The 12,419-nt window shown below is 36.1% G+C and overlaps 1 protein-coding gene across 4 annotated transcripts in view; it reads left to right on the plus strand.

Annotated features, from left to right (window-relative positions):
• LOC109094532 (cAMP-specific 3',5'-cyclic phosphodiesterase 4D-like) overlaps positions 1-12,419 on the plus strand; it is a 116,199-nt gene that overhangs the window by 34,060 nt on the left and 69,720 nt on the right. Inside the window, exon 1 of one of the 4 annotated variants that reach the window (XM_042761942.1) lies at positions 1,727-2,648. The exons of the other annotated variants lie outside the window; for them this stretch is intronic. Coding sequence (XP_042617876.1) covers positions 2,389-2,648 — 260 coding nt within the window. The 5' untranslated portion in view covers positions 1,727-2,388. Of the gene's footprint in view, positions 1-1,726; positions 2,649-12,419 lie in introns of those variants that run through there. 4 annotated transcript variants of the gene reach the window in all.

Genomic DNA, 12,419 nt, shown 5'->3' on the forward strand with positions numbered 1-12,419 from the left:
GTCTAAAGATACTATTTTATGATATTTAGGGTGGTTTTTATCCTTTTTGAAGCACATTTATTGTATGGAAAACATCAGCTTGGATAGTCTGCCTAGTTGTTTCTTTGGTGTTTCGTTAAGGTCTAAGAAATATTTTTTGTTATTAGATGGTCTGTTGTTTTTAAATGTTCTTTAAATTGTGTAAAGTAAAGGTGAAAACATCTTTTTGTGTTAACAGCTGGCAAGTCGACATTGTATTCACAGACAGGTGTGAACTAATGAAACACTAGCATCATAATATTCCACATAGACTTGTTATTGGTTATTACTGATGTGATGCTTGTTTTTTTTGAGACCAATGACAGTCTGTTGCAGTCAGCAGGGGGTGTTATGCTGTAGTGATTAAAGATCTAGGCTGCTAACAGAAAAGAGTTTGAATCCCTCATTAAATTACAATTGTGCACTTCAGCAAAACACTTACAGGAGCCCCAGGTTTCTACAGTGATGATTCTCCCTGTTAGAAGCGCACTTTAAATTGCTTGGGGTCACAGCATCTGATAAATGACTAGAACTCAACAGGAGCTTATGATAGTATCACTAGTTCAGGTGAGTGAAGGTGAAAGGAACAGGCAGAGAAGCGCTGTTGACCTCAAGCGATGTTGTGTCTGATGTCTAATTAGTATGATGATGAATATGTTTGGTATAACTGAGAATGAGTTTTTGCGTTTGAATAAAAATGCAAGTAAGCATAGAAATAATAGATTTGGAAAAAGTTCTGTCATTTTCGGATTTTTAGCATTTACGCTAAATGGTAAAGAGATCATACAGAGATGCTGATACAGTTACTCAGGGGTTGCTCTGTTCAAGCTCAGGAGACTTAATGGAGTTCTCAGTTATGAGTACATTTGAAATCAGTCTCAGGTGTTGCTCCTAAGGAGAACTTTACATTTTATTTACATTTATGCATTTGGCATTTTATCCAAAGAGACTTTCATTGCATTGAAGGTTACATTATAATGCATTTTATCAGTTCATGCATTTCCTGGGATTCAACCCCATGACTTTGGAGTTGCTAGTGCCAATTTCTAGAGTTTAAGCTACAGAAATGCTCAAAACAAATAATAGAAAAAAAAGATGTTGATATAGTAGCATATTTAGTCTCAGAAGAATCTGAGCACAGTTTGAGAAGCTTCAGAGAAGACATATGTAATATTACTGGATTTTATTATTTGGAGAGATATCTTAGGAAATTTAAATGGAAAGTTCACCCAAAAATGAGAATTCTGTCATAATTTCCTCACACTCATGTCAGTCCAAACCTGTATAACTTTCTTCTGGGGGAAGATTAAGAAAATATTTTGAAAAACATTGGGAACCAAAGATTTGAGGCCATTGACTTGGATTTCTATGGAAAAAAAAACAACAAAAAAAAAAAACGCAGAGCCAGTTCTCAAAATATCTTCTTTCATGTTCCACAGAAGCAAGAAAGTCATACAGGTTTGGAACAACACGAGGGTGAGTAAATGACGACAGAATTTTTATTTTTGGGTGAACTATCGCTTTCAGTAAAAGTCTCTGTTTGCTCTCCATTTCATCTTATATTCTAGGAGAAATGACAAGAGATGTTAAACAGATTTTTATATCTTTCCTGTAGCTGTTAAAATAAGCATGCTGTGATGATCATAAGCAACATTTATAGCCGGCTTCTGTCAGGATTCATTTTTTTTGTGTCTCCTTACCTTGTGAGGCTTTTCTTTTTGTGACATGTTTTGCAGCATAAAGTCTACATCATAAAATCATATTTAGAACAGCTGCTCAGTGATCAAAGGATAAGCAAATACACACATTGTTTTCTTTGGACACACACCCATACTAACTCACACATCCTTGTCATAAATTAGTCAGATTTACACAGACGAAGAACATATGGAGAGGGGAAAAAAGAGAAAAGTTGCTTTTCGGCAGCGGTGGCTGCTTACTCCATACTGTACACTCACACACGCACACACACACACGCACGCACACACACACAATTTGAATGGCTCTTTAGCGAAGTGGTGGCTTGCAGTCAGCAGTTAGTGAAGCGCTGCAGATCGACGGCTTGCTCTGTCTCTCCTCCCTCCCTCCCTTCCTCTTTCCCTCTCCTCTCCCTCTCCTTTCCTCTCCTTTCTCACAAGCACACGCAGTCGTCCTGACAGGAGCACGCACTCTTCCGCTCTCCTGCTCTTTCGCTGATTAATTCCAGTCACTCATTTGTGCGTCGAGCAACCCACACGGGGTTTGCAGAGACGCTCCGAGTTCGTTCGCTCACCCTTCCTCTCCCCCGTCCTGGGGAGTTCACCGCTGGATTAGTGGACGTTTTTTTGTTTTTGCCCCCAGCAGCGGGAGAAGGACGGGCGAAGCGTGAGGATGGCCCAGCAAGCGGCTGTGGGCCACCAGGACACGCTGGCAGTGCCACCAATGCCCAAGCACGTCGGGCTGAATGAGGACCTGGTGAAGATCCTGAGGGAGAACCTCCTGCAGCAGGAGCGACCCCGAGGGCACCGCCGCTCGCCCTCCTCTATTTCGCCCCGGCTGTCACCACGGAACTCCCCCCGTCTCCTCCGACGGATGCTTCTCAACAACAACAACATCCACAAGCAGAGGCGCTTCACTGTGGCACATACTTGGTAGGACAGTGCCTGTCGTGTTTTTTTGGGTGTTCTTGTATTTTTATAAGAGTTGGAAAAAGGAGCATTTGTATGTATGTTTTGTTCTCTTTGTCAAGCAGTTTATATGCGTGAGAAGTTTTGTTGTTTGTTGTGTCTTTCGGAATCGTTTCCATACGCTTCCTACCTGACACCTGCTGGTTTCTGCGTCACTTTGAGTGCCGACTACTGTTTTCAGCCCACTTGCACGCTTTTTGCTGTGCAGGCAAACAAATATTAATGTGCATGTTCTCATTTGATATAACCGGTCTTTCCATAACACCTGGCAGATGCTCTCGCGCCACTGTTGAATAAATCATATCTGCATAAATGCTCTTTCAGGCTTCCCCCTAAAGGCGAATGTTGAGGGATTAATTACTACATATCGGACTTCATCCTTCAGTATCCTAATCTCCCAATTTCTTGCCAGCAGAAATTAGATGGAACTGTTTTTTTGTTGTTGTGGTTGTTGAATGTGTCTGAATATTTGGCTCCAGGAACGATTTTTGTATTGCCTTCTACATCTTAATTTCACACTTCTTTTCCTGCTGCCTCCTTGTCATTTGGATTACTGTCACAAGCCACTTCTGAAATACATTTTAACAGAATTTCAGTGTTGTTCTTTGGCCTTTTTTCCATTCCTGATCCAACGCCGGAGAGTGTCTTTGTCACTTTTAAAGCTGCAATGTAACTGAAGTAGCGACAGATATTTTCTGACATTTTGTGATGTTACAGCCAAGTGCAATAGATTATCAGAAACCAAAAAAATGTAGTACAGGATTTAGTTCTATGTATTGGTTGTTGATTGGTTTTTGAAATGTGGGTGTTGCTCTCAAACCTTCAAACACCCTTCAAGCTCATGTTCATCTGCATACACTTTTAAGCAGATTAAATAATTGGAGTAGTCCTGCATACGTCACCAGAGAGAAGTCTGTCAGTTTCAGTGGAAGGTTCAGTTTTGATTAAACATTACGTGGTCAGAACCTTTTTAAAAATGAAACACATGCACTGATAAAATGTTTACAATAAGAGCTATAAGATGCATCCAGTAGATAGGGTAAATTTGCATTTCATGCCGACTTTAATGCAAATGAAATTGCACATTTGTGCATTCTTACTGATTTGCAATAATTTGTATTGATCCCTACCCTCAAGTTGATTTCTCTTCATCTCATTTAAAAACCTCTGAATTGATGCGCTCATCCAAGGTCTATCATGCTTGTTTGGTTGGCTTTCCAGAGAATATCATCCTTCAGAACCACGGGTGTAATCAAGGTGTCAGCGTCTATGCTCATTAAAGCTGCTTTAAATGTAGATGGCCTTGTGCATTTGCCCTCATATTTCCAGCATATGTCATATTTCCGCAGACATAATTTGTAGTGAAAACGTGCATACTAAGAATTCCAAGTCAAGGGTACATGGTGTTGTCGATAATGAGAAATACACCCTTGTTATTTGCAATTAAGTATTGCTGTTGTGCAGAAAGTGCTTCTTGTTTGTCAATTGACTAAGATAGCTAGGCATTATTGACGTATCTGTTTTTGCTCTCAATAGATCCCTTTGTAAATGTTACCCATGTAAAAGAGGAAAAATCCCTGCTGTGTTTCAGATACGATTAATTGGCCCACATTTCAGAGTTGTGGGAGCTGTTTTGTGTAAATGGTTAAAAAGGAGATCAATTTGCCCAAAAGCTGTTGGATTCAAATGCCTTTTTTAATGCCATTAATTCGCCCTTGCACATGAAAATGGCTCCATCAATCAAGTGAAATGATGCCTGAGGTTTTGCCATTTGGGGAGAGATTTCAAGGATGGCCTCCGATAGAAATCTCTCTGATTTTGGTTATTTCAAATTTTCTATGTAAATATAAGATAAAATATTAAAATTAAAATTAAAATAATAACATTAGTTTCTTTTGTTACAATATTCCAATTAAGTGAACATGTAGTGAATTTTTAAATAATTTTACTTAAAAAAAAAAAAAAGAAAAAAGTTCACTATGTCCCTGGGTGTGAAACACTAACTTTTAAAATTATATTTAATTACTTGAAATGAAAATTATTAGGAAATGTTCCTGGTTATTTTATCAAAAGGTATGCAAAAGGCTTGAATAGAATTTAAGAAGTGTTTGAATTTGAATTGAATTGGCCTGATACATCCATCTTGATCTATCCATCTGTCCATCGTTTTTCAAAAGTTTTAAACAAGTCTTTGTCAAGCCAGCATTTAAAGTTTGACTTGACCAACTTTAATGTTTTAGTTGCATTTCAAAGAATTTCAGTTTAATTCTACTTCCATACATTCAAATTACAGCTGCAGCTTCAGCATCTATTTATAGTGTTGGGGGTGGGACACTTCAGATTCTTGAGAGCATTTGATTGGACAGAATGTTTGACGAGCAGCTGAAGTGCAGGGTGATGTCATCAAAATCGTTTATCCATATTGGGCGGAAGTTAAAGAATGTTTTTAATGCCTAGAGAAAGACTTGAATGCTTTAATCTTCTAAATGTGAAATTTGTCATTGTTTTGAAATATACTAGCTTATAGATAACCTTATGGCTAACATATTCATACTAAAAAACTAAAAACTTTAAGTTGGCGCACAACTCTGGTTCTAAAACAAAACAAAACCATCCTCATGTAAGCTAACTTAGCAATGACAAACTCAAGCTTTTCCCCAGTGTGTTTCTTTTTTTGCTATTTTATAAATGTGTAAATCTGACGTTCCCTGAAATGCGTTCATGACAACGCATGCACAAGTTCAGAAAGTACTGACCCACGTGTGTCTTGTTTGCAAGAGCAGATGGTCAGATGACAGAATGAAATAAAAATGTATCGCTTATTAGGAATCGCTTGTAATTCTAAACAACTTAGGTGTCAATTAATGTTTCTTATGAATCATAACTAGGAAGGCAGTGCATCTCAAATGTTAGTCTTTTTCTAGATTTTGTCAGGCCAGATAGGGCTTTTGAATCTTTTTATTTAGAATAATTTGGACTGGATGTGACATTGTATGAGGCTGGATGCCCACTGTGATAAAAAGCAGCACTTCACAGTCATAGTACGTTTTTGAAAAAATGAGAGGATGCAACGTTTGCAACAGTGCTCAAATCAAGTCCCCTTGTTATATTTCCTCTCACTAACACTGAGACAAACTAGAGATATTTTTACAAATGTACGACACAGATCATCAGCACCACTGCATGCATGCTGTGCGCTCGTTTTCTCGCTCTTCGGCATAGTCATACTCTCGCTCACACAGGAATGCACAAAAAACAAACACAGAAGTACACACAGTCACGATTCCATCACCTCCCTTTCTTTCCTGCTCACCAGTGCTGTGAGTTACCTTAGTAATAAGTTAGAAAAAATGTTTGAGAGATTTCCAAAGGCCTTGAACTGAAGAATGTGAGGAGTGATGTAAGATGCACTGCAGGTTGGGTGGAAGAGATGCAAAGAATGCATGCAGAATGGAGAGGAGAACCAGAAATGGTATAATGACCACTATAGAAAAATTGATATATATATATTTAATTTATTATTTATAATTAATAAAATTAGCAAAAATAAAATATTATTTTTAATTTTTTAATTATTATTTATAGTTTTTATTGTGTCATTATTGTTAATAATAATTTAAAAATTAAAAATAATATTTTATTTTTGTTAATAATACTACTACTTCTACTGATAATAATACTAATTATTATTATTATTATTATTAATAATAATAATAATAATAATAATAATAATAATAATAATAATTGTTTGTTGTTATAAAATATAAAAAATAATGCTTTTATTGTATTTATTATGTAATAAAATTTTAAGCAAGGTTGTTTTGCTAACATTTAAAGTTTATTTTCATGTTTGTTTTGCAGTATATCTGTAAGGTGTAAAACAGCTGTATACACCAGTCGAGTAGAAAGGTGTGAATACTAGTAAAAATGTGGTCAAAGGGTGATCAAGTCTGTCTTTATTCTCAGTATGCATCATTATGAAGTCCTGCATTTTAGTTTAAAAAAAAAGCCAGTCAGCTTAATGAAGTGAAAGTGCCTATGCATTTGTTTGCACAATAATATTTGAACAAGACTAGCAACATTTATGATACCATTGTTGTCAGATTTAATTGATAATTTTAAAAATATACAATCTTGACTAATATTTTCGAAGAGTAGAAAAGAACTATATTTGCATGCCTACATACACTACCAGTAAAAGTTTGGAATAATTATGATTTTTTTTTATGTTGTTAAAAGAAGTCTCTTATGCTCACCAGGTCTGCATTTATTTTATTAAATTACAGTAAAAACAGTAATATTGTAAAATATTATTACAATCTTTTCTATTTTAATGCATTTTAAAATGTAATTTATTCCTCTGATGGCAAAGCTGAATTTTCAGCAGCCATTACTCCAGTCTTCAATGTCACAGAAGTTCTGAGTTTAAATCATCCAGTCAGCCCAGCAGCTCACCCATAAAAAGCCTCACAGCTGAAGCTTCCGACACCGCAATGCCTCACACATTGATTTTTTCCTTTCCTGCCGTATGTCCCTTTTCTCATCCTCTTTCTCATTTCAGCTGAAGCACTCTGAAGCTTTGCTGAAATCACTGTTAGCTTTCACAGCAGCAGAACCGAGAACGTTGATTCCATATGGATGAGGGGTGAGCACGCGTTGTGCTGGAGAAAAAGTTTCAAAAGTGCCGGAGAGGCAGGAAAAAAATATGTGTAGGTGGGAAGAGATGGACTTCAACCGAGGTTCCCGAGTCAACCAGCAGCGAGCAGATAGCAGGCGTACATGCAATACCGAGGTATTACAGATTTGTTGCAGTGCTTTCCGCCAAGCATCCTGCAGAACAGCAATGCGTAGGTGGCTTGAGCTGTACCCACAGAAGGCAATAACTTGATCAAAGCGATTGTTTTCTCTGGAGATGCAACAGGGTGACTATCAGCCAGAGACAACAGAAGGTCATGTCAATGACAAGCCGCAGACTTTTGTACAGAAGTGAGATGCCGTGAACTGATGCATAGCTACATAAACAGGCACTTCAGATTTGTCCTAGCAGGCAGTTTGATTCAAGTCAGAGCGCACAACTGCTTTATTGTTCTGCACTCACACACACACACACACACACACACACACTAATATGCATGTGCGTGTTAGAGATGGGTCAGGAGGAGGGTGGGCTAGTCATCCACCAACTGATTAGTTGATTTGTGAGGTCAACTAGATTTAATATTTTCAGCAGCAGCGCTTACAAGGGAATGAATTTAAAGGAGGAACTTTATGTGGTTTAGTGCAGTTTGCACTGGGATGCAAAGTGCACGCTAAGGAGTCTGGAGAAAAAATAACATTATATAATTCAGTGTTAATAAAGTAAAATGATAACTGTTTTACCATTTCAATTTTAATCCGACTTTCATCAAAATACAACTTGACAATGTAATTTCTTCTAGATAATTTTACACACACACACACACACACACACACACACACACACACACACACACACACACACACACACACACACACACACACATATATGTATATATGATTTGAGACATCATAAAGCTTAAAAGCCCTTTGTTTGTTCTGTCTTTTTAAAAGCAAAGCTGCAAAACACCAGCTGTGTAACAAGGCTTCAGCAATAAAATTAAAGATAATTAGTGACAGATTTCAAATCGCCTGCTGTGAGCAATGTACCTGTTATTATGAATAATCCATAAGTCTCTGTTTTTTTTTTTTTTTTTTTGGTGAGGAATATAAATATTTGCTACACTGATAGCTTTGTGCAATAAAATACTTTTAGTTAATGTGATACATGATATTTCTCTATTTGGATCACTTACAGACAGAGGACTTCAGCCATTATAATGTATTTCAATCTGTTTTTAACTACAAACATTGCATTTTTAAGACATTGTGCCAAATTAAATAGTTGAACTATTAGAAATGTGTCTCTGGCAGGGTGGATTTGAACTGCGAATGTCTTTTAAACTAAGTTTAATTCCAGAATTCGAATTTAATTAGCAAACATGATGCACAATTGCAATTTGAATGTAAGGAAATAGAATTAAAATTGACTGGAATCCATACAACTGTTATTTTAACCATTTAATATGGAGTTTTTTAATGCATCTAATTTTAACAAGATGAGGGAATGTACTTGTATTGGTGAATGTCAAATCTGATGGAAATATGGCAATTGGAATGTGTTTCTTTAATTTGCAGACATGATTGTGTGCGCTAATCATTTTGTACATCTGCAGTGTGCAGCGTGTTTATTAGCAGTAATTATGCAAATTACTTTTCCATCATTTTCCCTATCTCCTCCACCCATGTGTAATTTGCCCAGTAATGAGCAGCAAGTCGGATTTGAGCAGAGGAAACACTAAAATTAAATCTCCTTTAAATTATTAATCAATTGAATTAACTCACAGACCAGTCATTTATTCCCAAATAGAGTTAAAGTCATTTTCAAACAAACAGAGCTACTGTAGCTGAACTAGAGTCTGAGAGCCAGTCTGTTTCCATGGCCACACCATAACAGTGAGGTCACAGTCCACTTCTTTGTGCTTTAAGTAGCCTTAAACTGTATGTGGATTTTCAGGATGGTTTTCACAAGCTGAAGGTCCCTCGGAAGGAACTGTGAGGCTTTGTGCATGAGTTTGGGCTTGGCACAAGACTGGAGTACCAAGAGCTGCCTGAAAAGAGAAAATAATGAATCAATGTGGGCAGGAAAAAGGAAGGGCATTGGCAGCCCAGATGTTCTGCTGCGCTTTCAAAGCTTTTTAGAGAACTGATTAAGCCGTAGTCTAATGAGCTGCAGTGTCCCTCCACTGTTTCTGTCCTTTGTTCTTTTCATTTCAGAAATGAAAAGCAAGGCTTTGATTGAAACCAATATAACCTTTGTTCTTCTCACTGCTAGAGATTCTCCTTATTTATCCCTGTGCACTGACCAGAACCGAACATGGCTGCTAAAATGAAGGTGCAATTTTTTTTTTTTAAATGGAAATGATGCATAAATGATCCTGAGCTTTCCGGTCATCATTCCAGAGTCGTATTGTGGTCTCCTGCGTCTAGGAGGTGTTGCAGCATTTGGTTGTTAAACAGGTTTTTCTGTAGAGCTTTTCAGTCATAATGTCGATTTGCAGGCCAACTCAGATGGATAATTCACCATAGTCTTTTTCAAAAATAGCGGCTTTTGATTTATGATTACTTGAAGAGACACTTTCACAGTCATACCTCAAATGAGAATTTAAAAAATATTTAATATTATACATTTTTGCCTGATAGAATACAATTTTTTTTTAAATATTGAATATTATATATTTAATGATATATTTTGACATTTAATAGAATTTTTTTATATTTAATATACAGTTTTCACTTGTAACTATAAATATTTAAAAATATTTTAAATTAAAGTAATATTTAGAATATGTATAATATACTGAATCATATTAAATATTTAATATGATACAGTATATTATACATATTTCATATCTGATATGTAATATTTTTAATAATTTATCAATCAGTAAAGCTATATCTTAAAGGAATAGTTCACCCAAAAATGAAAAATTGCTGAAAATTTACTCGTCCTGTAATATACCCTGTGATATAGATTTGGTTGTTTTTTCATCAGAACAGATTTGGAGAAATTTAGCATTATGTCAGTTGCTGGCTCATTTTGTTCAGATGGCTGAAGGTCAGTGCATTTTAAGCAAATTTTCTTTTTTGGGTTTAATTATTAGTTAATATATATGTAAGGAATAATTGATGACGGGCCATTAAATTATTAGAAAATAATGCACACGTGTGTGCATTATTTTGTAATAATTCAACGGACCGGAGTCAATTATTCCATTCACTACACCTCAAGACATTGTTCAGATGTTGCATTTCAAGACGCTCTGTGTACGTGTATATGTTTCCGTGTGTGTCTGTACTCTATGTGTGTGTGTTTGTAAGGGAGAGAGCATGAGAAAAAGAAAGAATGTCCTTTCCGTACATAATTCAATATAATTTTGTGGCAAAAGTATGGAAATAATTGGTTATTTTCATTGTATTGTTTACTATATTTATTTGCTTCCTCAGTGTCACTGTGGGTTTTGGTTCATTTGCTGTTGTAGGCTGTAAGGACCTTTGAAATAACTGAAATCATTTGGTGAAGTGATATGGACATGTAATGCAGTCAAGACCTGCCTGGAACTACTTCACCCGTGCATGTCCCTAAAAATAATTGCACACTTTAGAATGTTTGTCAGCCAATCAGAGTCAATTATTCAACAGCCTCATAGTGTATAACCAACATATTGATTAACCTTGGCATTTAAAGTAGGCTTCACATCTTACATTGCCACATACTGTAGTCAATTAGTAATTTTAGAAGAGCAAGAGTCTATAAAAAATTTCTAATTACATGTTATATTCGACATTTGTCAAGAGCATAAACTCTTCCTTGTTCTTCTTTCTGAAAGTGGGCAGTAGTGTTGCTGCTATTTTCATACTCTCATATTAGCTTATGTATTCAAGATTTGAAAGGAATAAATAAAGAAATAAAAAATTAAATGAACTTGCCCATGCAGTCCCCCTGCATTCAACTTGATATCCAACTCAAAAAGCAAATCTCTGGGAGTCATGGCTGTGTCATTATATAGTAAGACATCTAGTGTTCTTCAAAGATGACCAAAAGTGTTTTGTGAGAGGCAAAAAACCTCTGCCGATGTGTTCAAATGACTCCCAGAGATTTGCTTTTTAGAGTTTTGTTAGAGACTGTGTGCACACTACTTCTATTTCATTATACTTTTTTTTTTCTTACATACTTGTGCTAATAGAAAAGAGTGTGATTTATATAACTTACTTTTCTTTACTTTGTAATTCAATTTATTTGTGTAATTTACTTTACAGACTGTATTATACTCATACAAAACCACTATTCTAAATAACTGTGTAGGGCTTTGAAAATGCTAATTCGTTTCCAGGTTTTAAACTGAACAGCTGTAGCCTACGCAACAAACACACACAAAGCTTTTTTCAAAGTAAAATCTTAACTTCACCATTGTGTGCTTTATCAGGTTCAACATTTGAATGCTTCAGCGAATGTTTAAGGTGAAACCTGTGTATTCTATCACATGTCAAAGCAACAGATTGAGAAGGTTATCCTTTTCATCCACTTTCATTTTCTTAGTAGTTGGTTGGTGCTCCATGATGACATCCCTATGCATGTGGGATGTGCAATCTCTGAGAAATCCTTTGCCTGCGGTATTGATTAATCGTCCAAGCTTCATGCTTCTCGCTGCACTTGAAACCTGTTATTCATCCCTCACAGAGACATTACATTTTAGTCTTTCCCTGCACTGTTTATATATATACAAATATACCCTTATCTTTGCTCTCAGTTCACTTTCTACATCTCATTACTTACCACTTTTAACTCATTTAAGATGTTATACTAAGAAGTACACCTACTCAGCCATATTCTTGAGCGGACTTGAAGTCTTTCACTGTAGTTATTCATTTCATGACCTTTGGAAGATTGTTTCTGTAGGACATGCACTGAATGCAGAACAAAGACTGCTTAATAATCTCAGCCTAACAATCATATGTGACCACCAGTGCATTATTGTTTAGGACACAGTCTCATGGTGTTAACTTAGTTCATGAAATTGCTGATAAAAATCTATGTTTTATGATATATATATATTTTTGAAGGCAAATCATTATGGTACTTTAATATAAACAAACATG

Source organism: Cyprinus carpio, chromosome A8 (genome assembly GCF_018340385.1).
Source record: "Cyprinus carpio isolate SPL01 chromosome A8, ASM1834038v1, whole genome shotgun sequence".
Classification (NCBI taxonomy): domain Eukaryota; kingdom Metazoa; phylum Chordata; class Actinopteri; order Cypriniformes; family Cyprinidae; genus Cyprinus; species Cyprinus carpio.